The following is a 24336-nucleotide window of genomic DNA, read 5'->3' as shown; positions in this document are numbered from 1 at the left end:
CCCAACCCTAGCCCAGTCCTAGCCCCAGAGAAAGCTACTTACCCTCGAAAGGTCCACTTCTGGACCCACGGCGGCATCCTCACCAAAGTGACCCCGGAAAAGCCCCTGGTCATGGGCCACGAAGCCTCCGGCACGATCCACGCCGTCGGCGGCGCAGTCACCGACCTCCAGCCGGGGGACCGCGTCGCCGTCGAACCCGGCTACCCGTGCCGGCGCTGCGGGCCCTGCAAGACGGGGCGGTACAACCTCTGCCCGGCCATGAAGTTCGCGGCCGACCCGCCGGACGCGCACGGGACCCTGTGTCGGGTGTTCCGGATGCCGGCGGACTTTGTGTACCCGATCCCCGATGCGCTGAGTCTGCAGGAGGCGGTGCTGGTCGAGCCGTTGGCGGTGGCGGTGCATGCGGTCCGGTTGGCGGAGGTGCGGCCTGCGCTGAATGTGTTGGTGCAGGGGGCCGGGACGATTGGGCTGTTGGTTGCTGCTGTTGCAAAGGCGTATGGGGCTACCAGGGTGGGGGTGAGTGATGTGAGTGAGGTGAAGGTGGAGTTTGCGCGGGGGTTCTTGTCAATGTCGGGTGTCACGGTGATGCGGCCGGATAATGCCGAAGATGCGGAGGCGGTTGCTGCGCGGTTTAGGGGGGAGATGGGCTTGGATACTAGTCGAGGGGTGGATGTGGTGGTCGAGTGTACCGGGGTGGAGACGGCGATGCAGACGGGGCTCTATGCCCTCGGGGCGGGTGGGGTGCTGGTGCAGGTCGGCATGGGGAAGCCCCTGCAGGCGCTGCCGTTGCTGGATATGTTCGCCAAGGAGACGGTCTTCAAGACGGCGTTTCGCTATGCGCCTCGTGACTATGAGATTGCGTTGGACTTGCTCGCTGAGGGGAAGATTAGTGTGGCGCCGTTGATTAGTAGTACCCTGCCGTTTGAGGAGGCGCCTGAGGCGTGGGAGAGGACGCGCAGGGGTGAGGGGATCAAGAACCTCATTCGGGGGGTGCAGGACTAGCTCGGGGCTACTGTTCCACTGTCAGTCTTGTAGCATTTTTTGTTTCAACAATGTCAAGTGGAGGAATTCAAGAATTCGGTATTGCTGCTTGAAGGTCCACAGATACGTAGGTCTCCGCACAGTGACCATTATTGCCGGTGATACTTCAACCATCACAGATCTCACATGAAGGATTACGACATTCTTGCCATCTTCGCCTATAGTGCAGACTATAAGTTCCCAATGATGTGTGATATATGTGGGGTAGTAGAGATTCAACACGCCGATGTCGACAGCAGAGGATTAGAGAACAGGACCAACGGTATTGCGGACGAAGTTGAATATCCTTCCTGCTAATCCACACACTAATGCTGCACAATCATCCGCACAGTATCATATTCAACAGGGATCATCACTAGATATTTACACAGTATAGCACGGGACTGTACCTTCTGGATCCCAGACCGGTCTACATCCGCGGCTCTGCGTTTAGGCATCCGACCCAGCGTTCTGGTACGAGTCGCTCAACGAGTCGATGCTGTGCGACTGCAGGAACTGCCTGAAGGTCATCGGCTTCACGCTCAGGTACCTGGAATTATCCAGCTCTGGCTTGAGGTATGTTTGTCCATTGGTGCAATAGTACTGATAGAAGCTGTTTTTTGGTTCCCGCCCGCGAAGGGATGGGAAATTAGCCTTTGATTCACTAAGACCCCGCAGTATCGAGAACAGAAACAACGAGGAAAGCGAGGGGGTTAAAGGAGGACAGGACGTACAGAGCCAAGTAAGCGTAGATGTTCGAGGGATCCTGGTCATAAATGGCATGCATCTTCTGGTACAGCTGCTCTTGAGAGCCGAGGCGTACCAGCCGGGGCTCCCGGCCATAGACCTGGGCGAACTCGTCTGCAATCTGGCGGATGGTTTTCCGGTCTCCGAGGACTGGCCAAGGAAACTCCCCCACGAAACAGTCAGTCCTTGCCATCAATACAATCCAGGGGCGCTTGCGGGAACCCCGGGAGGAATTAAGCAAGAAATGCGGGGCGAGAGAGAGAGAGAAATGGAACATACAATGCTGCATGCCCACGGCCTTGGGATCAGTCGCAACCGCCGCCACAAACTCGGCTGCGGTGCTGTAGGTGGTCGACTCCCAAACCTCGTCCCCGTCCCCCCAGTACGAGAGGGTCAGCTGCGCGGGGTCAAAGATGCCAAAGTACCGGCTCCAGAAGGTCTCCATGAAGGCACCAATCAGCACATGCACCCCCTGCACAGTGGGCTTGGAGTCCAGGTAGCTCTTGACCAGCTTCATCGGGTCCTTGGCGGGATGCTGGCCCAACTCCAGCTGGGTGAAGTCCAGGCAGTAGTCACTGGCGATGTAGCGGGGCACCGACTCCAGCTCGCACGCATCGACCAGCACTTTCTGACCGGCGGTCATAAACTCGTTGTCACCCAGGTAGCCGCACACAATCACATCGCTCCCGCGGACGAACTCGCGGGCGTCGTCCAAGCTCATCGAGTCACCTTGGATGATGGTGATGCGGTCGGATGAGCGCAGGTGCTCTGGGAGCTTGGAGGCGTTACGGCAGAAGCCGCGGATCTGCACGTTGGGGTGGTTGCGGAGGAGGTTCTTCAGGACAAGACGCGAGAACTTGCCGGTGATACCGGCGATACCGACGGTCAGAGGCATGATTGGGGGACGAATGGGTGGGGTGGAGGTGTATGTAGCGGAGGCTCAATGGTTGAGAAGAGTTTGGATGGTAAGACCTGATTGCTCTGCTTTCTAGCATTTCACTCCTCGAGCATGCATGAAGACAGGGTTTAAATAGAAAATCACTGCATTGAGTACCAGCATCACTCGGTGTACTTACTAGTATAATCAAAGCCATGAGCCAATAGGAATCCCGGTAGACAGTAGTCCGTAGCGAGGAATCCACCTCCGTTAAGTTACATCATCCGTTAGTTCAGCAGTCGCCCATGCGTGGAGGTGGGGATTTGTAATCCCCCAGAGAAGACACTTTTCTCGATTACTCATAGTATCCACGGAGTATTCATTCTGCCAAGTCCGTTTTTGACCTGCCCAGTAGTTAGGGTCTAGTTACAGCTTCGTCCAGATCACGTGATTTTGGCACCATCTCCACACGTCTTTCCATGCCTTGCATGAATATCACTCCGTTGCAACAGTAACGTTAAAGCTTCCTTGTCATTTCGTGCTTCTTGGGATAGTCACGTGCTGAGCACCGCCGGGTAGAAAGAGAGGGCTATCTACAGCCTTATTGCACCTGGAACTCTCCAACACAGTAATAGGAGCAGGTGCCGTTCCGCAGCTATGGAGGGAAATACAGCCACTCTGAGAAGGTCGGAAGAGATGACAGGTCCGCAAGGTCAGGCTGCAGAAGCTGGAGCTCCTCATTGCCGAAGAGATTGGTGGGGGCGTTCCGGAGATTGCTCGGCTGCACTGGGTCCGAAGCCGGGCGTAGAGGGCATCCGTCCGCAGTCGGTGCCGAATCCGACGTGAGCCGGTCAAGAATCACCAGGAAATGCGTGGACAGAGCGTCGTGATGCACGGACAGACTGGACAGCGTTTGTCGGGCCTCCTCAATGTCTTGGCGCCAGGAGATCGACTCGGGGACCGAGGCGTCGGCTTTCTGATGGATCACCGGCACCAGGACGGCGTGGAAGAGGCTGTAGCTGGGATTGAAAGCTCATTGTTAGATGGTAAGCACTATACAGCTTTGAAAACTGAGGAAAGAGGGGCACAAACAGGATAAACGGTAGCGTGACGTTCGAGTACTGACGATCTTCGATGAGGCGGCAAGTGAGCCTGATGGTGCCACGGGCGAGGTTAAGACCACTCGTCCGGCATTGTCGCTCGGTGAGATGCTCTCCTAATCCGGACTGCCCGGGCGAGATCTGTTTTCTCCGTAGCCAATCTAAGAGCGCGGGTCGATGAATGAGAAGTCGAAGACTTCTATCGCACAGCATTTGCCGGTCGCGCGCATGGATGGCCCAAGATGGGAGTCGATCGGCCGGGGTTTGACGAATGCAGAACGTGAGATTATTGTGCCAGTCATTGATCTTCTGTTCGTATGCCTTGATATTCTCGGGGTTGGTCGTGTCGGCGGCAAGGGTGCGATGATAGATATCATTGGCCATGCGGTGATAGCTGGCCTGGAGTATCAATCCCGAATAGATCGTCCACTCGTCCCTTTCAACCGGACGTGACCGGCTGTTTTCAGTTAGGTCCTTGTCATTGTACGCGTTAGCAGACACTTCAACGATGATTCGCTGGCGCAAGACTAGGTACCTCATCTGCGATGTTGAGCACCGGTTTGACGGTGATCAACCTATCGTCCGGCAGCAGGAGGGGGAGACCAAATATCTTGGACGCACAGCTATCCAAGCAATAGACACTCCACCACACACGCCTCCGAATCTCGTGTGCCAACAGAGTGTCCTCGGAGCCGGAGGCTGTTGACTCTTGATGAAGCCCCAGGTTAACTGCAGTTCGTGTGGCGACCCCAAGACAGGTCCAGCCATCTTTTGGTTGGCCGTATCTCTGGTAGTAATCGCTCATCAGTAGAAGCGCTTGGATCAGGCTTAGAGACGCCTGATCGAAGATAGAAAAGCAGTCGAGCCGGCGTTTGGCCCGTTGTGAAAAGCTGTGACTGTGCCGCCAGTCGCCAGCGTCTTGGAGTGACCACGACCCCATGGCCAAAATCATATCACGAAGAACCAGCCAACCAACATCTTGTGCTGTATCGAGCTGATGTTCGTACTGTTTCAGAAATGTGGATTGATGCACAAAAGGGAAGACCGGGTGATAGTGTTCAAAATAAGCACGGACTAGTCTTGCCTCGTCTGGAACGAGCGTTTCGACGCTGCCGGGTTGAGGAATCGGTAATAGAGTGTCATCCAGGGGGATGGAGGCATCCAGGACGAGATTAGTCGGTCCATTGGGGAACGTGTCGAGTGATAGATCTATCCCATCCTGTCAGTGCTAATCCCCACGACGACCCCAAATCGCAACAGACCTTCTTGTATGGAAGACAGGGGTGGAGCATCAGGAATCTCGAGATCAAGCGGGAGATCGGAGACGGAGGTGAACTCGGTGCTTGGGGTCCCCGGGAGCACGTGAAGATCCGCTGAATCATTGAGTAGGGATTTGATGATAGTATCGAGAGCACCGCCAGGAAACAACTTGCTCAAGGCGGTTTCAAGCGTTTCCAGTCTATCTTCGACTGCGGTGAGATGCCTTTGGAATGGGTTAGCAAGCCGGACCATCATCGCAACGACCAATCTCCAACACATACCGGCGTGTCAAAGGCGACCTGACGACCTTGTTAGGATACACACACGGCTTGTTCAGTTGTCTGCAGTGCGCACACGATGGCCGAGTTTTGGTACACTTTCAGAGTATCAGTCCGCCTGCGTCAAATGAGGGGCAGTCGACCGAGCTTCACCTTTGCTTTCCGAGCTCGACATTCAATGCACTATACAGATAGATTAGCAGCGGGTCCCAGTTGGCCAAGGTTAAAACATACAGCCGGTATATGGGAGTTCCGAGCCAGGCTAGCCTGGTCAAGCTGTGGAAAATCATCCATAGCACTGGGGTGTAATTCCAAATTCGGTGTGTAGAATGAGGTCTTCGCAATGGGGCGAAGCTCGTGTGTGACATTTCCTGCACGGATTTGTTGGCCATTTGCACCAAGTAACTTGCTGTAATCTGGGCGGAACCAAACAACATGGCTGTGGCGGGCGGTGAGCGGCCAGTACGGAAGGATATACGAGTACGCCACTGTGGAAAATAGAATCTGTCGGCAGAAGAATAAGAGCTGGGGAGATCAAGCCTCTATATAAACCTCAAAAACCCTAGGTAAAAGGAATTCACGAAGAAAGACGCTTCGATAACACGAGCTTCGGCCTCTAAAAGACCTACATATTCTAAGATAAGGGGGGCTTGGGATATCACGTGACCAGGGGCTCTGCGGGGCTCGAGAGAGCTTTAGAAAAGGAGGAGGGGCTTACAAAGGTATAATCCCATAAGCTTAAGGGGCAATGTGGACGGACGGGTGGTTACAGAGAGTCCTAGAGGTGGTTACTATTGCAGTGAGGATACTGAGCGAGGGAATTCGCTTTTGTAGAGTGGCCGTTATATCCTTCCGTAGGCCTGATTACCGAAAGCCTCAGGGCAAACGACAGAAAAACAACTAACTTGATACTGTGAAGAGCTACAGCTCAAGAGCCGGGGTGTTGAGGATTTGTGGGATCCTTCTTCAGAAACATTAGATCAACTACTCCCGAGTCGCTGAGACTTTCCTCACAAAAGTTTTGTCAGGTGGCGAATCAACTGTATCTTTTGCAGCTTGACCCCGTAGATACCGGACCGGGGAAGAAGGGGTATGTCGATCACATGAGTTAGCGGGGAAGAATTACTATGCCAGGTGACAAAATGATACGGATAAAAGAACTTAATGCTCTGGACAAGTACTGTACTGTACCTAGGGATGTAGTGAGCAAATCGAAGAGCTTGCCCCACACGAGACCAAGCTGCCAGACACCCACCTCGTCTCACCAAATAGCAAACCATTGAATAGAAGTGTGTACCTTGAACCTTATTCCAAGGGCACTGAAGAGAAGCAGGAGTAATCTCGACAGCTGGGGTCCCCCAGACACTGACAAGCCCGGAACCTGTCCAGCGCGAGATAAAAATAGTCTTCCAGTCCCGAAGTGACCCAGCTATACCTTGCGTCCAAATCTCCGAGCTTACGTATTTTGTATACCCCTTCCAATCTAGCCAGTATCAAGCTAGATCCTCTAAGAAGAGATGAGAGGATTATGCATAGGATAAGACATGAGCGTCTCATTTTGAAACCACCTACACACGAGTCTGGGGACCACGTCAGTTATATGCTTTCGTGAATAAAGTAGACTGTCTATGACAACAGTCCATCGTGTAAGTGCAGGAGCAGAATCATAAGGAAAAGAGTAATGTAACAGAGACAATCAGCAGAGAGCGTTGGACGGGCGGTGGGCATAAGATAGGTCCAAAGTGTCCTAAAGGTCAGGCAGGTCACTTCGCAGAAAGATACGTAGCATGCATCAATAGATCGGCTCATTAACCAAATATTGCCCACTCCTGACGATTTTTATATGCCGCATACTGATGCCTTGAGAAGGAAATCTCTCAAGTCAGAATCTGCTAGGGAAGGCAGAGCCCCAAACAAGCATAGGCCCTACCTTGTGAGCAGAAGTCTAGCCCAGTGAAAGTCCCGAATCGTCCTCAATCGAGACAAAGCGAATGGTTCAGATCAGATCGGTTCACGAAAATAGACACGTTTTGTGAGTTGAGCAAGAGTAGCGGTCAGAGTATCCAATGCCGCCACTCCAGCCAGACCTGACACCTTGAAACATCCCCTTTCCCCATCGACCAACTCAAGAAGTTCCAGACGGCATCAACGAAAAGACTCCACTACTCCAGATTACGTACAAGCATACGCTCATCAACCCTTGCCAAGCACAAAGACAGTCAGGGAGCGAGGAAATCCACCCAATCGAGGAACTGAGAGATATACGCGTGGCTGGGGGAATCCGCACACGCAAGGGGGCTCAAGGGTTTATTGGCAAACTTCTTTGTTGAACGACATACCTCACTACCGCTCAGGAGCAGCATTCCTGCGCGCGACATGCCTCATCTGATGATCTGATGGACCCCACAACGAAGTACCGAGCCAATCCTTCTGACCAAAGCTCCAACGAATGGCGGACCGGGTTGCATCCCTTGCGGATCAAGGCGAGCGAAAATGTCTCCCCTCGCCTTGAAATCCTTGAACTTGGACCACGGTGCCGCCAGCCTGAGGGCTAAAGGCGCCATTTTCCTCTCCTCTGCCCCCATTCCTTAAGCTGGGAAGATGACCGGCGGCTTGGGGAGAAAAGAAACTCTTTCCCTCGCCGAGAGTCGAAGAATTGGAGCAGCGCGAGCATGGGTTGACGAGGTCAACAAGGTCAAGGTTGTTTTCTTTCTTTTTAACCAGCCGATTGCATTGCACTCTTGATCCACGCTTCAGGGTTTCCCTCCGTTGAGAAAGCTGTTTCACCCTGTGTCACCGTCACCGTCACCGTCACCGTCACCGTCACCGTCACCGTCACCGAGAAAGCAAGCAAGCATGTTTTGCCTCGACCACCGGCAGGACCCGACGGTTCAGGCGCTGCGGGAACACATCGAGAGCGACACAGAGCTGATCGAGCTGTTTGCGACGGCATTCAGTGAGATCCCCGAGGAGTTTCTGGACAGATCCAAGCACATTGGGCCTGGCCACATCCGCAACTACAGTGCCTTGCTCGACAACATCGACCAGGTGATCCAGACGGTGCCCTCGTGGACGTCGGCGGTGGAGCAGAACTGCGTGATTGCCTGTCCGATGAATGAAGTGCTGGTTCGTCTCCCTCTCTGCGTCCACATCAACCACGCCGGACTTCAGACATGCTAACCTTCCCTCGTAGATATGGTTCATGAACACGCGAACGGGTTCACACATTCTCGCCCGCAAGGACATCAACGTGCACTTCTACGCCATCCTCCAGAGATGGGGCCAGTACCTGGCCTCCGCTGAATCCGCCGAGGCCATCCACAACGGCAAGGGCGGGTGGGTATCCTCCGGCGCGCTGACGGAACTCCTCGACGTCGTCGTGCACGCCCACAACACCACCTTCCGGGCGGCCTCTTTCGCCGACGCATTCATCTGCGACCCGTCCCTCCCCAACTACGGCTTCCGCTCGTGGGACGATTTCTTCACGCGGCGGTTCCGACCCGGGATGCGACCCGTCGCCGGCCCCGAGGACGACCGCATCATCGCCAACCCCTGCGAGTCGCAGCCCTTCGCCCTGGTCAAGAACGTCCCCGCCAGCGCCCACTTCTCGCTCAAGGGGACCGTCTACTCGCTGCGGGACATGCTGGGCGACGGCAACGACACCCCCACCGCCCACCCTTCAGCGATCTTCACAGGCGGTACCGTCTTCCAAGCCTGGCTCTCCGCCTTCAGCTACCACCGCTGGCACGCCCCGGTGACCGGCACAGTCGTCAACGTTCTGAATCTCAAGGGCACCTACTTTGCCGCCGACCCGGCCAAGGGCTTCGAGAACGTCGACCCTGCCACCAAGGCGTCATGCCCCGACCGCCAGGCGCCCGATCTCTCGCTGACGATGATCTCGTCGACGGCCACCCGCACTGCCGTGCTGATTCAGGCCGATAACCCGGCGCTCGGGACGGTGGGCTTCTTGGCCATCGGGATGGCGGACGTGTCGAGCTGCGTAGCCACCGTCACCGTCGGGGACCGCGTCGTCAAGGGCCAGGAGATCGGCAGTTTCCACTACGGCGGGAGCTCGTTCTGTCTGCTGTTTGAGCCCGGGGTGGATCTGACCTTCTCACCGTTTGTCGGGGAGGCGTTGGCGCAGGATCCCGGGTATGAGGGGCGGTGTATTGCGGTAAATAGTCAGTTGGCGGCGTTCTGAGGAGATCCTTTCGATCGTGGTCATGGAGCACGAGAGTTTGTCGGAGAATAAGTTAGGGCTGGGGTGATCTCGTGATGTGGACAGATGGACCGGCCAGGTGGAAGAATGTCAAGTTGATGACCTGATTCTATAGTTGTCGAAGACGTCAGGAACATGAGTAGGGTTGGTCATGACATGACATCGGAGGTTTCTTCAATAATAATGCTGATACGAGGTTTCAAACCCAACCACGATGTAAAACGCACGTTGTCCGTACCTTGAGGTTGGCTGCTTCAGCCCTACACAGTGAGTTGCCCTAATTAAACCTGCAATTTGCCTCAGCCTCTCTGTCTCGATCCAATGTAGCCCACTAGTCGCAAGTGCCACTCCCGTCAACTTCTCAATCTCATGCGACCGGCTTAGCAGACCTACTCTCAAGCGCTTATCGAAATCATGAGGACCAACCACCAAAGGCGTTCTCCTGTCACGGCAATGGCCTGTATCTAGCGAATGTGACAGAGATAATGGTCGAGAATGAGATCTGAGCGAAGCCCTAGGCCCATTCACGGATCGAAAATCCCAATGAACTAGCGTCCGCTTATCAAGCGGGTCAGCGACTGCATAAGCGGACGTCAAACCCAATCAGGCCAGAGAACGGCAAGTACCGCAGATGCCGCGCACAGTCCCTTGGGTAGAAGCGTTTGAGATTGTCGGGTTTCGATCCAATGGATTCCCCGACACACGTCATCAGACCTCGCGTATGCACACACTTGCATTGACCTAACGAGCGGGATGGGTATGAGAATGTCGATCAGTGGGATTATCCCGGCGGGGTGACCATATTAGAGGCCTGCATTGTAAAAGCACGGGCAGGTCAGCCCATTTCTCGATTTCTCTCTTCGCCATAAGCTTCAGATCCCCACACACGTCTACAGTGATACTTGCTGATGACACCAGCATTCAAAGTCATTATCGTCGGTGGAGGCCCCATCGGACTCACCGCCGCGCACGCCCTCCACCACGCTGGGATCGACTTCGTGGTCCTTGAGGCCCGCGATTCGGTCGTCCTTGACCAGGGCGCCAGCGTGGTCCTGGCACCACCCAGCCTGCGTGTGATGCACCAATTAGGTCTTTTGACGCGACTGTCCAAGATCAGTGGCGAGATCTACCAGGTCACCTCCTTCACGCGGGACGGATATGCGTTCGCCGAGAACACGGCCATCTCTCGGGTGTTTAAAAAGAAGTAAGTGCTCTAGGCACAGCACGCCCTTCGGAGAAGGCGTCGTACACTGACACATGGGATCTCCGAATCCCAAATAGCCACGGAACCGGCATGACCTACTTTCATCGCGCCCAGATTATCGAGAGCATCTACGATGCACTGCCTGCCGCTGCGAAAGTCCGGTACTTTCTAGGCAAGAAACTCGAGACTATCGAGACGCAAGACCACGGTGTACGCGTCACGTGTACCGACGGGAGCACGTATGAGGGGTCAATGGTGCTGGGTGCCGATGGGGCGCATAGCAAAACGCGGACCCTGATGCGCGAGCTGGCGCTGGCCGAGGGGCCGTCGGCTCAGCTTAAATGCAAAGACGAGGCCTCGTTCCCGGCACAGTATCGATGCCTGTGGTGTAGCTTTCCCAGACCGAGCGCCGCTGACGTAAAGGTGGGCCATGGCTCAGTCACACACTCCAAGGACATGTCGGTCATGTTTCTGGCCGGGAGGGAGCGAGGTTGGGTGTTCCTGTTCGAGCGGATACCGATGGGGCCGACGACGGAGCGGATGCGCTACACTGAAGCAGAAATGAAGGCGTATGCGGCACGGTTCGCTGACTTCCACGTGTCGAGAACACTGAAGGTCAAGGATGTGTACGCGGCGCGTTTGACTGATGGAATGGCGAATCTAGAGGAAGGGATTCTGGGGCAGTGGAGCTGGGACGGGCGGATTGTTCTGGCAGGCGATGCGTGCCACAAATTCACCCCGAACGCGGGACAGGGGCTGAATAATGGAATCCAGGATGTGGTGGCGCTGTGCAACGGGCTGCATGCGCTACTGCGATCGACCGGTCCCGACGTACCACCGCACAAGACCTCCCTAGCCAAGGTCTTCGAGGAGTACCAGAAGATCAGGGCCGCGCCGTTGAAAGCCGACGCCGACCATTCGCGATCTCAAACGCGATTGGACGCCTGGGCAAGTCCATACTATCACTTCCTGGCTCGCTATGTTATTTCCTTCGCTTGGGTGATGTGGTTCCTCGTGAACTTTATCGCCGCGCGCGCAACGAAGAAGGCCTTAGTGTTGGATTATATCCCCGCGGACGAACCATTTCCTGACGCGCTGGTTAGCTGGGAACATCCGCTCAAGAATGAAGTCAAAGCAGGATAGGCCAGGTTGTGAGGAACTTTTGAGGGAAAGGAGGGCGTTCTGTCACTGTGGCCTTTACAATATAGCTAATACCCTCATCATCTGTATCTGTGATTGCTATCCCTCCCAGACCGACTTATTGTCTTCTTCTCGAAATAGCGCATCGTGCAAGACGACATAGCTCCGCCACGAAGTCTCGCATCAAGTGGACATCAGCACAATAGCCAAAGTAAGTATGTGACCCTGCCGCCCGGGAAAAACGTGCCGCAATTGTGTCGAGCAGGTGAACGTCGTTCAGCGTCTGCGAGTCACCGGGATCGTTCAACACTTTGCAAAAGAGGTTCATGACCCCTGAAAGAACATAGTAGATTTCAAACCTGAGAGTAGCCCAAGAAGAAAGAACGTCAGCCTGATGACAGTTGGTATCGTACGCGGCATGGGAGGAGAGGATCGGATCTTACCAAAACACCTCCTGTGCTAATGCATCTTGCATGACAAGAAACTGTCGCAGAAGTGCGCGGCTCGCGTTGGCCGCAACCTCTAAGCTCAAAGTGATGCCCAAGGCTCGGCTGCTGGGATCGGCTACCCATGCCGCGCATCCCGTACTCATCTGATGAATGGCAGCAATGCAGTATTGGTGTTGCAATTGTAGCAAGCACGAGCGCAGGTAAATCTCTTCCTGGGTGAATACCACTCCCTGGTCATTGTTCGGAAACTGCAGGCTTCGATACCACTCATTCAATCCATCATCCAGCTCTCGAACGGTCTTCAACAACTCCGCATCAGAGGCTAATGCGGCTTGAGGAGAGTACAGCTTCCTAGTTATCTTGGATTGAACAAAGCTGAGCCTGATGTCTGCGGGGAAGAAAAATGCAAGATTAAAATTCGCTGGGGTCTGGTGGTCGTGGTAGCCAAATTCCATGGCGAGTTCGTCTTCATCTGGGAGAGTGAGGTTACAGTGATCGTCGCAGATTGCTGGGGGGCGGCCGGTCCTGAGAGAGAGTTCCCTGTCGCAAAGGTAGGCTAACCAGAAAAGGAATCGACAGTGTAAGTTGAAGACAGTGGGTGATTTCTGGACATGCCGATGTAGATGGCCCCCAAGGGTGAAAATGTGGCGGACCGAGGCCTGGAAGAACAAGTCGACTGAGTGGGGGGCACTGAAATGGAGCAGTCGAAAAAGAGACTATAACAGTGATTAGCAAGCGGACTTTACCCCTAATATGCTTGCAAGGAGGGGATAGCTCATGTAAAATTTGCCGGAAAGAAGAAGGTGCCCAGAGGATTTCAGGCCACCCAGAGAAGAGACCATAACTCCTGAGCATATGACGCAATACGCCCCCAAATCTTCAAAGAAACAAACAGCCGCCTTGATGGATCAGAGGGCATGAGCACAGGATTTGACTTACGAGCATCAGCAATGCTTGGATCCCATCTATAGTGGCCGCTCCATCCAAAGACTCTGACAGAAGATACTGCGCTTGGTGACCATACTCTTGAACATTGTTATCCTCGGGCAGGGCTTGACCGAAGGGCCAAGAATTCATGAATGCCATGAAAGCAAAAATACAGGCTCTAGCCGTGGAAGGATCAGGTGAAGCATCCGATGCTTTATTCTCGTATGCCGCCTCCATGGTGTAATGAAATAGGTCTGGGTGGAGCAGAGGGAAAAAGCGATGCACCCAGAAACGTCTGAAGGACTGGAATACCAACAGTACCTTGCTCCTATCCGGTAGGTCAGGATGATTGTGGGTCTGGAAGTACTCCCTTGTAGTTGCCAAGCCGCCCACATATTGGCTTTGTCTTCGCGGACTGTTTAAAGACAGGCGATCGAAATCAATGGTCTGACCGGTGCGCGATTCCATCCACTGCCGACTTTCGGTGGTGAAGAAGGGCAGTCCATTAGAAGCACGAAGATGAGTCGGAACATGTCCCATAATGTGATCGATGGCGACAGGTGAGCGAAGGGACGATCCTCGTTGGGTATTCGAGTCAGAAGGTGACTTGACCTGAGCTGTGGATCCATTCGCCGGTCCCTCTGGTGCTTGCTGCTGTCCTCCCATTGGAAACAACAATCTGCTCGATGAAATTATTAGCGTTTCTTGGGCATAGACCGCGAAGTACATACACGTGATCGTCCGTTGAGGAAGGCTGGTTGAATCGGTGGTTGCGATCGAAGGTACATTGCAGGCCCTGCTGCAAGCACCATTCGCACGGAATCCTGTCCCGATAACATTTTATCTGGATATTATTAGAAACAGGCTTCAGGGGGGGGTGAGCGCCCTACCTTTCTGCGAAAGCAGGAGTCGCATGCAAGACGCGTGCGTGCGCGAGATTGAGAGTCGTTGGCTTGCCGAGACATTTGCGAAACGAGAGATGTAGGATGTAGAATGTAGAATGTAGAATGGGGGGTATTCGGAGAGAAGTGCCAGTGGTTGATGCCAGCCTGGAGCCGAGCGGGTGATTGCCTAACTAGTGGCTGACTTATGCAGGTATATATGACTAAGCAAGACATTACACTTCCAGCACAGCTGTGTGTCCAACCATCAACTGCATGATCACGCCTTACGCAAGACACAACCTCGCCAGACTCTGCCTCTATTCACACAATTGAGAGCCTAACTGAGCTTCTAGTTGTAAGGTCCATGAGAGGCCGCTAGAACAGGTGGAAACTCCCGATCCTGAACCGCCCACGCCGCCTCGGTTAAAACCGCATCCGGGAGCACGAGGATGGCATTGGCGGTTACCGTCGAGACCAGCAATTTGATGCGAAACTGCCCTACCCAGTCGTGTATTTCCTTGCAATACTGCATAGCGCAGAGAGTGAGTCTCTGTCAAGCACACATGTTTAGCCTTAATAGAATTCAAGCCTACATCTGGAGGAACCATACTAACCTGTTCCGAAATCACCTTCAGCAAATGAGTATAGGTCGGCTTCAAGATGACAGTGTTTGCAGTCACCCGGGTGCTCTCGATAGGACTCAAATGGCTGAGAAGGAGCGTCTGGGCAATCAATGTGTCGAGGGAGTCGGTGATGGCCCGGGTTTGGGACTGGAGGAGCGGGATGCTGTCCTTCGTAAATTGAAGCGCTGAGATGGTCTTATCAAGAGTAACAACATCGACGCCGATATGGAGAAGAGTGGCGATCACATCGTCAACGCCGATGTTTGAGTCGATCTTCCGGAGTGGGCTATCTGGGGTTGCGGCGGGATGGACGTCTTGCTGAGAGCTGCCTTCGGAGATAGGTTTCCCCAGCAGTTTCGATGCTATAGCAAGTAGTGTGAAGATAGTGTAAGCAAGCTTCATTTTCATGAAAGTGTGTTGAGATTGTGCCTAGACATGTGAATACAAGAGAAAGCAGGACTTTGGTGGCTGAGGCTGGATCTCGATAACAAGTAAGCAGAAAGTGGGTGGTAATCGCGGCCGGTGGTGTTGGTTGTATTTAGACTCAAAGTCAAGTTGTACAACCGAAAAAGGAGTACAGCACGAAAGCCTGCGGTGGTAGTACTTGCGATGGCAATACAGTGCAACCCGTTGACCTGTCATACCTATTAGAGTTTGGTACCTGGAGTCACGGACCTGGAAGGAAATGCATAAGACGTAACTCGGCACATGCTGTGACTTCATCGATAGTCTGAGACGTAATACGCTGCGTACACGAAGGTAGAACAACACTAGCCAATGTGTGGTTGTATGTGATGAAGGTAAGAGTCTCTATCCCACTTTATTGCACCAATATCACAGATCTTGTTCGGGGTCAAGCTTCGAATGCATTAAGGCTTCCATTCAACCTTGTTTTATCCGAAGGTAAGGTATAAAAATATATAAATTAAAAAATTCAATCTCTCTTCACCGTAGAAGTGGTATTTACCCCCCTTTGTATGTTTTCCTCAGGGGTTAACATGAGCCAATGCTTGATATTCTTTCAGTAATGGCATCGGACAACCGCTATATCCGAGAAGACTCGGAGATAACAAGGAGGGTCAGTTCTCTCGCCGGATAATTTTACCATTACGGGGAACGACCCATAGCATCATGAATAAACATTGCTCGGGGGGAAGGAGCTGCACAAGCACGTGGCTTACATCTGCTAACCCTCTTATTACTTATGTGGCCAGCATCAAGAAAAATAAAGATCCCAAAATTCGATAGACGAAGATCGGACTTTCGCCTATCTACATGCGGGGTTTGGCTAATCCTTCACGCACACGTCTGTCTGTCCCAGAAGCCAATGCAAATTTATCCGGCGTAGGTAACATTCCTAAGCGACGTCCTGGGCCCCATCGTGCAGACCATCCTCGTCCAGTCTATTTCCTTCAGCGTCCCACTGCTGCGGGGTCTGCATTAGTGCCACTCGCTTGGTGCACGGGAGGAGAGCCAATCCCAGAGGAATGATTGGCCTACATGCTTGATATCCTTGCAGATTAAAATTGGCCATACTGGATTCGATAACAATACGGGCTTATATTTGATGTCACATATGCATGTCCCCTCACGGTGGTGAAATAATATAAGCCTAGACTGACGGTGAGAGAAACCCCCCAGAATTACAATAATTCAGACACGCACACCTCTCACTATGCTCTCTATCTCTTCGACAATACTTAGCCCCACAGGCTTTTTCTACTTGGTGGGGATCTGGGTTGCGTCTCGTCTCGTCCGCGCCTTGTACAATGTCTCCCCCTTCCACCCCCTCAGCCACATTCCAGGCCCGAAGCTCGCAGCTGCCACCTTTCTGTATGAGGCTTGGTTTGATTTAATTAGAGGGGGTCGCTTCACCCACGAGATCAGACGATTGCACGAAATTTATGGTTCGTTGTACCGCTGCCACGCTTGGTCCTGTATCTGACGCCGAGAGACCAGGTCCGGTGGTGCGCATCAACCCAGAGGAGCTACATTTCAACGACCCCAATTTCATTGACGAGGTGTACCCCACCGCCGGGCGCCCACGAGACAAACAGGTTCACTATGTCACCTTTGCCACCGGCCCTACTGCTGAGGCGATGTTTGCGACCATTGACCATAAACACCATCGCATCCGACGCGGCGCGATGAACAAATTCTTCTCGCGTGCACAGATTGCGCGGCTGGAGCCTGAAGTCAAGAGGCTGACCGACCAGCTCTGCGACAAGATTATCCGGCTCGGTAGGGATATATACCCTCTCCGTTGTAAACACTTTTGCTGAAAACCCACTTCCTAGGCACCAAGAACCACGAACCACTCGACATCACCACCGCGTATAGCTGCTTCACCGCGGACGTTATCTCCGGCTACTGCTTTGGCGAGTCCTTCGGGTTCGTGGAGCAGGAGGGCTGGGAGCCCAACTTCCGAGACGCCGTTGTGGGTCTATTGGAGACGATCTTTCTCTTTCGGTTCATACCTGTAACCAAACTTCTGGTACCTTTAGTCCCGTTCCTGTGGAGATGGCTGCCCCGATCGTTGCAGGTCTACATGGAGGAGTCGACGGAGAAGATGCCGGCTCGCGTGCGCCAAGCGAGGCGGGAGTTCGAGACGGGGATCATCCCCAGCCGGCCGACTATCTTCCACGCGCTGCTTACTTCTTCGTTGCCGGAGGCCGAAAGGACCGACTACCGGTTGACCGGGGACGGTTTGTCGCTGAACACCGCGGGGACAGAGACAACCGCCGTAAGTACCACCCTTTCAACATTCAGATCGGTTCTCAGTACTCAACAAACATACAGTGGACCCTTACAGTCGCAACCTACTACCTCCTGGACCAGCCAGAGACGCTTGCCCGCCTTGTGCAGGAACTCCAAGCCGCCGACGCCACCAACCGAACGTGGAACGAACTCGAGAAACTACCCTACCTGAGCGCGGTTATCGCCGAGGCACTCCGCCTGTCCTACGGAGTCAGCCCGCGGAGCCCGCGGATTGCGCCGAACGAGCGCCTCGTCTACCGTGGACGGTTCCAGGGGCGCGAGATCGTCTACGACATTCCCCCCGGCACGCCCGTCGGCATGTCCAATGCGATCAATCACCACAATGAGGAAGTGTTTCCAGATTCGCATACTTTTAGGGTGGAGCGGTGGCTTGAGGCGGATGAAGCCCAGCGCCGCCGGATGGAGACGAGTTTGACTTCGTTTTCGAGGGGAAGCCGCTCATGCGTTGGAATCAAGTATGTTTCAGCCTTGCTATAAACTGAGTACAACTGTGCTCAAACTCCATGCTAATCTCTATGACCATCAGTCTCGCATACTGTAACCTGTACGTGGCAATGGCGGCCCTCGCGGTGCGAGTGCTCCCCCGGACGAAACTGTTCCAGACGACCGTGGAGGATGTGGCGTACGATCATGATGTCTTTGTAGGGGTGCCAAGACGGGAATCGAAGGGGGTGAGGGTTGTGGTTTCTTGAGAGAAACGTGAGAGTGAGGATGAGCCAATGGTCGGGCTTTCTTATGTGTGGCTAGAATCATGCACGCATCATTCAGTAGGGGTCAACCTCACATCATTAATCCAGAGCTCTGAAGTGTGAAGGCAAAGACACGCTACGATCCAATACATTCCCATCCCTGTAAGGCTCTATTGGAATACCGATGAGATATAAACCCGACTGACACGGCGGGATCACTACGTTACCCATTCCATTTGTAGGCTTGAGAAATGGTTACGGCGGGGGCGGGGCGGGGCGTCGCCGGGACGGACCGGCGGGTTCCACCAGGACGACAGTCAAGCCTTTGCGCCAGTGGACATGAGAAGGGCAATGTTGAATATTCTTGATAGCAGGAAAGAAACTGTAGCGTCAAGGGACTCTCAGCATGCCCACCATTTCTCATAGTGTGAATGTCATGAAGAGCTCGGGCATCTGCATTCAATTAGTATAAACACATCAAATGCCATCAAAGCATCATTGATAGAGCACATGAACAGGGGAAATACCCTCAATCTCACCACCAACCCCCTCTACGAAGACCCCTACATCGCACAATGCCCCTATGACGCCCCAATGACGTCCTACCCCTCACGCAAGCCCCAAAAAAAGATTGCCGCGACTGGGACTCGAACCCAGAATCTGCACTCCACACCGCTAGCATAAGGCTAGTACGGGGGCTCTGCAATGTTAATACCACTACACCACCGCGGCTGTTGTTGTACAGTTGTACTCGAAACTAAAATATGGCCCCACCTGCCGTATTTGTTCTAGGGCGCTGCGGCCCCAGAGCCCCGCTGTGGGGGCTGCGATTTTGGGGCTGGGTTTTGTGAGCTGTGATGCTGGGTTTGAGATGGTTTTTGTGTGTGTTTTGTGTCTGTTGGGGTGGGGTTTGGGGTGCTGGAGTGGTGAAGGTATGGGGTAAGGGGGAAGTTGGGGGATGCGGTGGAGGATGGTTGTGATGTCATTGAAATTAAGTTGGTTAGTTGGTGGTAGCCGGGTTTTCAGCTCGGGGTAAGGACCACTATGCTCGAGCTTCTAGGACATCTGTTAGAGTTGGGTTACGAAACAACCCTTTTTTTTTGTCAGCGGTAATCAGGTTACCTACACAACTATAGTATCACAGTCATTAATCGGCATGTTTGGCAACAGATGTCTGTATGACTGGGGACTAGGTGGCATGCCAGCGCTGGAAAACAAGCCCTCGGGACAGCGAAAAGCAACACTGTTTTGGCGCGGAAAACCTAATTTATTCTGGATAAGCAGCAGTCATACATCTTTCTTTCTTTTAGTCAACCCTCCTACAGTTTATTGATCAAGAATCTGAATTGTGTGGAGTGCGGCGGGCCCAGTTTCTTCCACCGGAAGAATGATTGTGCGACAGTGAAGCTACATAAAGAGGGTGCATACTTAGAAGGAAAAGGTAATCTAGAAGACCAAACCCAGCCGATTGCTATTGAGGTATACTACACAAATCAGCCCTGCCATCGGATTTTGATCCTGCTTCGCTCAGTCGACAAGTACCAGGGAAATCATCAGAAGGGGCGAACTAGAAGCTGCAAAGCCTGTCGATAAATCACAAAGGGTGGAAATTATATCCAAGCTGTTGATGAGTCCGGTAAACCTATCGTCACCATGCATCATCTTCCAAAAGTAGTGTCGTGGCCGACGGAGGCAGGGGACTCCAACAGATGCCTACTACTAGGTAGGCAGTTATCAACTAAAAGCAGCTGCGGTGGAGGCTTGGTCAATGATTTTTAGGGGGTGGAAGTGATCGGACTTGGTTCACCCAACTCTGCCGATGGGCGTGAACCCTGCAGTGGTGTGCCGACCCGACACCCGGGCCTAACAGCCTTTCCGCAATAGCCGACGACTGGCCCAGGCGGGGTCCAGGAGACACACTAGGGCAGAAATGAGGGCCCATTTTTGAAAGGCAAACACTTTGCTATGAATAAAATCCTATTTTTGTGTTGGGTAGACTTTACCAAGAACAGGATTCCCCTTTTTGAAAAGTTGTCCGCTCCATTTAAGGCCCTGGCAGCACAGTCTTCAGGGCAGTCTTCCATTCCTCAGCGACGACCTGTTACCAAGCTGCGCTTCGCCTGTCTCATTCCGAGGCCATTGGTCGAAGCTTTGGCTTTCGAGCTACCATCAGAAACATCGGGGTGACCAACTTTTTCTCCCCTGCAACCCGATACGCATTCATCACCCTCACCATGTCCACGACGCGACCCCGGGTTCCTGGAGCGAGGAGGCCCAGCATCTCGCCCGCGCTCAGGAACCGACCGCCCCAGCGCGAGGAAAAGAGCCGCAGAAACGCCGCCACGAGCCCGCAGGCAAGGGTCTCCACGGCTCCGCCCATCCACTTGAACGAACCGTCAATGAGCTGGTACCAGGGCAAGCCTGCGGCGGCGGCGGCGGAATCGGCCAGATCTTCCGCCGCGCGGAGCTCGAAGCCGACCGCTCGCATGGCGTCGACCACCTCGGCGGTGGTGCGGAGATGCGGACAGCCGGCCACGCGTTCCAGGTCGCGGTGGCACTCGCGGTGGTCGGCGCGCGTGGCCTGGTATCGGTCCGTCATGGCCAGCTCGTAGACGGCGAGGATGCCCCCGGGCTTGAGGAGACGGAAGACCTCGCCGTAGACGGCGGTGAGGTCCGGGGCGTAGCACGTCGCCTCGATGGAGTACGCCCGGTCGAAGGAGTCGGGCTCCAGCTGCGTGGCGGTGAAGTCCCGGGCCACGAAGCGCACGCGGTCGGCCTGGCCGGCCTGCTCGGTCAGCCGCGTCGCGCGCTGGACCTGCGCGGCGCTGATCTCCACCCCGCAGATGTCCACCTCGGCGAAGCGGGCGAGCTCGCGCGCGGGGCCTCCGAGGCCCGACCCCAGGTCCAGCACCTTCTGATCGGGCTGGAGGCCCAGTCGGAGGGCGAGATAATGCTCGTGACGGATCATGGCCTGCTGCACCGACTCGCCCGGGCAGCGACGGCACACATGGAAGGACGTACCCCAGGCCCACTCCATGAAGCTGCTGCCATTGCTGTAGTAACTGTAGCAAGAAGGGGGTTCTGCGTGAGCGTTGTGGCTGTCCGAGAAATCAGGCCAGTTCGACGACTACTACTTACCTGTCTGCTGCTTGGGCTTCACTAGGATTACCCCCCTAGGCTGGTGTCAGAATGGCATTCTCGACGCCCACTTTGCGCTGGATTACCGGTGGAAAGGCCCCTTGACTTTGACGTTGTGGCATACCTGCCGTTACGTCGGGGACGGACTTGGCTGCCTTGAGAATTCACGGGTTATCTGGGATATCCGGCCTTTCGCAGGGTATGATTCCGTCTTGTTAGTTTTTTATGGTCAATCAAGTAACAAGTAACATCCTCGAGATACTTGAATGGAAAAATACTCGTCGTGTGGCTTAGAAGCCTGGGTCGATGACTTCAACACCGACCCATGGAACCGTCCGGTTCCCGTAGTATCTAGTATCCGCGTGCGATCAGCAACGAACTGGCCCATGGCACAACGATGACCGTTACATACCGAGTGGATTCAACGAGAACGTGGAAGAACTCGCAACCAGATGTTTGCCGTCATCATGATCATGTGCGTGACAACTAGTACGTTCGGGGTATCTGTTCGTCTAGTACACCTCAAGCTCCTAGTCCTGCATAGCCACGTCTACTCGAGTTCTCCTTACAGAACGAGGAACTTGCTGGTGTCACCCGTCTTACTTAGGTAGAAAGCTTCCGAGAAGGCCCAGCATTCTGTTAACAACTTATTCTGAATACCAAGGGTTACTACTAAATTACGTATGATCTAAGAATTAATCTTACTGCAGAGGTTTTACCGGAGTATCATAAACTCAGTATACGAAAACGACTACGAGATAGCATCTATCATGCCAGCACTACTAGCAGCAAGACTGTCCAAGAAGCAAAGAACGTTTCCACTTGATTTCACCTCGATCGCATGGCCCAACAGACTTATTACCTTTTCTCTCCTTACCAATCTCCTTTGTAACATCCGCGTTTGGGATGAACTTTCCACACTTTGGCCAGAGCCCTCTAGGCCCCTGGATCCGACTGGCTGTCCTGGTGCCGTTGTTGGTTGTGTGTGCGTGCGGGTGTGTGTCAAACTTGTGGAGGGGAGGGTTCCGGTTCGAGCATTAGTCGAAAAGGGATTGGCCTAGGTTCGCCAAGTTTAACGACAAAAGTTTGGCAAACAGCTGACTTGGAAGGAGAGCCCCCGCCTCACACTAGCGTGGTTTCGTGCTCAGGAACAGGTGAAGCTGGGGGTGAGGGATGATAGGAGGGTGGTGTCGACGCAGGGCCTGGAAGAGGTCACATGATGTCCATCGGATTAGCAGGCCATCGGGCCCCTCTATCGCATTGATCCATTTATATTTATTTTAATTCCTGTTATAGGTGGCTGCCGGTCAAGTGGAGGGGGAATTGCTGAGAAGAAGAAATTCATAATCCTGTGGATGTTGCGAACTCAACTAATTCCTACGCAGGTCCTGGTTGCTTGCTGCCTTTTGCCCCTGAACGTGACCTGCGGATAGGGCTGCGGCGGCCCGTCGAGAGCGAGCACCGACCAAGAGCAAAAATTGACTTTTGTCCTATGAGACATTTTGATTTTGGTACTGAACCCGAGTTAGCTGAAAAATGAGAGCAACGGGTTTGACTTGACCGAATCCGGCCGCCCGAAACACCCGATTCCTGGCACGAGCGTCGATTTCCCCGGAATCTCAGCCATCTCTGACCGCCGGCGGGCCAGTTCCTGTCGATCATACAACATCTTAAAATTGAGCCCTTTGCACATCACTGTATCATATCCTCAAAGCTAGGGGTTCGATCAACACAATTCTTGACGAACCATGCTATCATTACTGTACCACAGGACTATAAAGACACCCGAATGTCCTCCGAAGTCGACCTTCTCCTCCACCGTTCAACAATCATCCTGCCTGACCTTCGATCCCGCAACCCTAATATCCTCACCTAAATATCAACGACCCATCCACAATGAAGGTCTCCATTCTCTCTGCCCTCACCGTCGGCCTCGCTGCCGGTACCCTCGCCGCTCCCACCAAGGTTGAGCGCGACCTGCCCACCGTCACCGGCGTCCTCTCCGGCATCGGCACCAAGGTCGACGCCCTGGGCTCCGCCATCCAAGCCTACAGCGGCGGCGACGTGGCCAGCGTGCAGCAAGCCTCCGACAACCTGGTCAGCGCAATCAACAGCGGCAACAGCCAGGTCAGCGGCACCTCGGCCCTCAGCTCCACCGACGCCCTGGGCCTCCCCGGGCCCGTGGACACCCTCAAGAAGAAAATCTCCACCGTCATCAGCGACCTCGACAACAAGAAGACCTTGATTGTCGAGGCCGGAAAAGGCGCCCAGACCTACAACGACCTGACCGAGCAAAAGGCCGCGGCGGAGAAGCTGTCCGACACGATTGTCTCCAAGGTGCCCGAGTCGTTGCAGAGCCTGGCCGGTACCGTTGCCGGTGGCATCTCGGATGCGATTGAGGCGGGTGTGAAGAGCTGGTCGGATCAGGCTTCCAAGGGCGGCGACGCCCAGCCTCAGGCCAGCCCGGCTGGTGAGACCGCTGCTGCTGCCCCTTCGGCAGCCCCCGCTGCCGCGCCCAAGGCGGCTCCCACCGCTGCGCCTGCTGCTGCTCCCAAGCCTGCTGCTTCCAACGATGCCCCTGCTGCTGCCGGGGCTGCCCCTGTGGGAGGCTGCGTGGCTCGGTATTGATTTGCTACTTGGCCCATGAAGGGCTTGGGCACGGAGACCGACCTATGGTGAAGAAACGGGAATTGTGCGATACTCATTGGTTTTGTGGTAATTAATGTCACTGTATGCGTCAAAGCCTTCCAATAAGCCTGATAATAATCCGTCTTCTACGTACTTAGCATACTAGAATCTCAAAGTAAGCAACTCGACAGATTTTGGTGGTGGTAATGTCCCAGGAGCAAACTGGGCACTAGAAGTGGCCAGGCCATGGGGCCAGACTCCACCCAGTACTTAGCGCCGTTAACAATTAACTCATTCGCATCTCCCCACCATCTTTATCCATCAACCTCCCTTCTAACGTCTCCTTGAGCGCTTCCTATAGAACTTCTAGGCATT

The 24336-nt window shown here is 54.1% G+C and overlaps 10 protein-coding genes and 1 non-coding gene across 11 annotated transcripts; 5 read left to right on the top strand and 6 right to left on the bottom strand.

The window, feature by feature from the left end:
• Positions 1-51: 51 nt before the first annotated feature.
• BO72DRAFT_452994 (NAD(P)-dependent alcohol dehydrogenase) lies at positions 52-1076 on the top strand (the record flags this gene model as incomplete). Its single annotated transcript, XM_040945876.1, has 1 exon — positions 52-1076. A coding segment is annotated over one exon (951 nt), but the record flags the coding sequence as incomplete, so codon positions are not given.
• Positions 1077-1470: 394 nt separating this feature from the next.
• On the bottom strand, positions 1471-2662 carry BO72DRAFT_390241 (NAD(P)-binding protein; the record flags this gene model as incomplete). The annotated part of the gene is made up of 3 exons (XM_040941799.1): positions 1471-1633; positions 1755-1917; positions 2047-2662. 3 exons carry the CDS (start codon positions 2660-2662, stop codon positions 1471-1473), a joined length of 942 nt encoding a protein of 313 aa, XP_040796190.1.
• A 637-nt stretch (positions 2663-3299) lies between these two features.
• BO72DRAFT_501285 (uncharacterized protein) lies at positions 3300-5457 on the bottom strand (the record flags this gene model as incomplete). The annotated part of the gene is made up of 7 exons (XM_040948965.1): positions 3300-3663; positions 3737-4218; positions 4280-4953; positions 5007-5227; positions 5286-5303; positions 5359-5380; positions 5436-5457. 7 exons carry the CDS (start codon positions 5455-5457, stop codon positions 3300-3302), a joined length of 1803 nt encoding a protein of 600 aa, XP_040796189.1.
• A 2421-nt stretch (positions 5458-7878) lies between these two features.
• BO72DRAFT_532146 (phosphatidylserine decarboxylase family protein) lies at positions 7879-9695 on the top strand. The gene is made up of 2 exons (XM_040950420.1): positions 7879-8408; positions 8476-9695. The coding sequence occupies exons 1-2, from the start codon at positions 8139-8141 to the stop codon at positions 9481-9483; spliced, it is 1278 nt and encodes a 425-aa protein (XP_040796188.1). The 5' UTR covers positions 7879-8138; the 3' UTR covers positions 9484-9695.
• A 690-nt stretch (positions 9696-10385) lies between these two features.
• BO72DRAFT_490003 (FAD-dependent oxidoreductase) lies at positions 10386-11945 on the top strand. Its single transcript, XM_040948119.1, has 2 exons — positions 10386-10705; positions 10783-11945. The coding sequence occupies exons 1-2, from the start codon at positions 10410-10412 to the stop codon at positions 11846-11848; spliced, it is 1362 nt and encodes a 453-aa protein (XP_040796187.1). The 5' UTR covers positions 10386-10409; the 3' UTR covers positions 11849-11945.
• Positions 11906-14281, bottom strand: BO72DRAFT_290531 (Zn(II)2Cys6 transcription factor). The gene is made up of 5 exons (XM_040940356.1): positions 14112-14281; positions 13953-14065; positions 13234-13900; positions 12289-13010; positions 11906-12204 (listed from the first exon to the last, which is right to left on the bottom strand). The coding sequence occupies exons 1-5, from the start codon at positions 14184-14186 to the stop codon at positions 11964-11966; spliced, it is 1818 nt and encodes a 605-aa protein (XP_040796186.1). The 5' UTR covers positions 14187-14281; the 3' UTR covers positions 11906-11963.
• A 173-nt stretch (positions 14282-14454) lies between these two features.
• On the bottom strand, positions 14455-15136 carry BO72DRAFT_472685 (peptidase; the record flags this gene model as incomplete). Its single annotated transcript, XM_040947155.1, has 2 exons — positions 14455-14655; positions 14720-15136. 2 exons carry the CDS (start codon positions 15134-15136, stop codon positions 14455-14457), a joined length of 618 nt encoding a protein of 205 aa, XP_040796185.1.
• A 1244-nt stretch (positions 15137-16380) lies between these two features.
• On the top strand, positions 16381-18326 carry BO72DRAFT_481207 (cytochrome P450). Its single transcript, XM_040947669.1, has 5 exons — positions 16381-16635; positions 16688-16969; positions 17026-17471; positions 17528-17961; positions 18033-18326. The coding sequence occupies exons 1-5, from the start codon at positions 16404-16406 to the stop codon at positions 18196-18198; spliced, it is 1560 nt and encodes a 519-aa protein (XP_040796184.1). The 5' UTR covers positions 16381-16403; the 3' UTR covers positions 18199-18326.
• Positions 18327-18827: 501 nt separating this feature from the next.
• On the bottom strand, positions 18828-18927 carry BO72DRAFT_t289. The gene has a single exon. It is a non-coding gene; the product is annotated as a tRNA-Thr (tRNA).
• A 1393-nt stretch (positions 18928-20320) lies between these two features.
• On the bottom strand, positions 20321-21510 carry BO72DRAFT_440387 (S-adenosyl-L-methionine-dependent methyltransferase; the record flags this gene model as incomplete). Its single annotated transcript, XM_040943447.1, has 3 exons — positions 21420-21510; positions 21334-21368; positions 20321-21257 (listed from the first exon to the last, which is right to left on the bottom strand). Exons 1-3 carry the CDS (start codon positions 21453-21455, stop codon positions 20321-20323), a joined length of 1008 nt encoding a protein of 335 aa, XP_040796183.1. The 5' UTR covers positions 21456-21510.
• A 1518-nt stretch (positions 21511-23028) lies between these two features.
• BO72DRAFT_481204 (cell wall mannoprotein 1 family protein) lies at positions 23029-23961 on the top strand (the record flags this gene model as incomplete). The annotated part of the gene is made up of 2 exons (XM_040947668.1): positions 23029-23803; positions 23834-23961. Exons 1-2 carry the CDS (start codon positions 23230-23232, stop codon positions 23959-23961), a joined length of 702 nt encoding a protein of 233 aa, XP_040796182.1. The 5' UTR covers positions 23029-23229.
• Between the last annotated feature and the right edge of the window lie 375 nt (positions 23962-24336).

This window comes from Aspergillus fijiensis, assembly GCF_003184825.1.
Source record: "Aspergillus fijiensis CBS 313.89 unplaced genomic scaffold BO72scaffold_81, whole genome shotgun sequence".
Classification (NCBI taxonomy): Eukaryota; Fungi; Ascomycota; class Eurotiomycetes; order Eurotiales; family Aspergillaceae; genus Aspergillus; species Aspergillus fijiensis.
The sequence above is the reverse complement of the archived record's forward strand: the minus strand, read 5'-3'. Positions and strand labels throughout refer to the sequence as shown.

Bases quoted from the DNA above. Each gene is read 5' to 3' on its own strand.
- BO72DRAFT_481207 (XM_040947669.1), top strand. From the start codon at position 16,404: ATGCTCTCTATCTCTTCGACAATACTTAGCCCCACAGGCTTTTTCTAC. The intron at 16,636-16,687 runs GTTCGTTGTACC...CCGAGAGACCAG, and splicing joins ACGATTGCACGAAATTTATG to GTCCGGTGGTGCGCATCAAC. The intron at 17,472-17,527 runs GTAAGTACCACC...ACAAACATACAG, and splicing joins CGGGGACAGAGACAACCGCC to TGGACCCTTACAGTCGCAAC.
- BO72DRAFT_290531 (XM_040940356.1), bottom strand. From the start codon at position 14,186: ATGTCTCGGCAAGCCAACGACTCTCAATCTCGCGCACGCACGCGTCTT. The intron at 14,066-14,111 runs GTAGGGCGCTCA...AATAATATCCAG, and splicing joins ACTCCTGCTTTCGCAGAAAG to ATAAAATGTTATCGGGACAG. The intron at 13,901-13,952 runs GTATGTACTTCG...TTCATCGAGCAG, and splicing joins TCCTCAACGGACGATCACGT to ATTGTTGTTTCCAATGGGAG.
- BO72DRAFT_490003 (XM_040948119.1), top strand. From the start codon at position 10,410: ATGACACCAGCATTCAAAGTCATTATCGTCGGTGGAGGCCCCATCGGA. The intron at 10,706-10,782 runs GTAAGTGCTCTA...AATCCCAAATAG, and splicing joins TCTCGGGTGTTTAAAAAGAA to CCACGGAACCGGCATGACCT.
- BO72DRAFT_532146 (XM_040950420.1), top strand. From the start codon at position 8,139: ATGTTTTGCCTCGACCACCGGCAGGACCCGACGGTTCAGGCGCTGCGG. The intron at 8,409-8,475 runs GTTCGTCTCCCT...CTTCCCTCGTAG, and splicing joins GTCCGATGAATGAAGTGCTG to ATATGGTTCATGAACACGCG.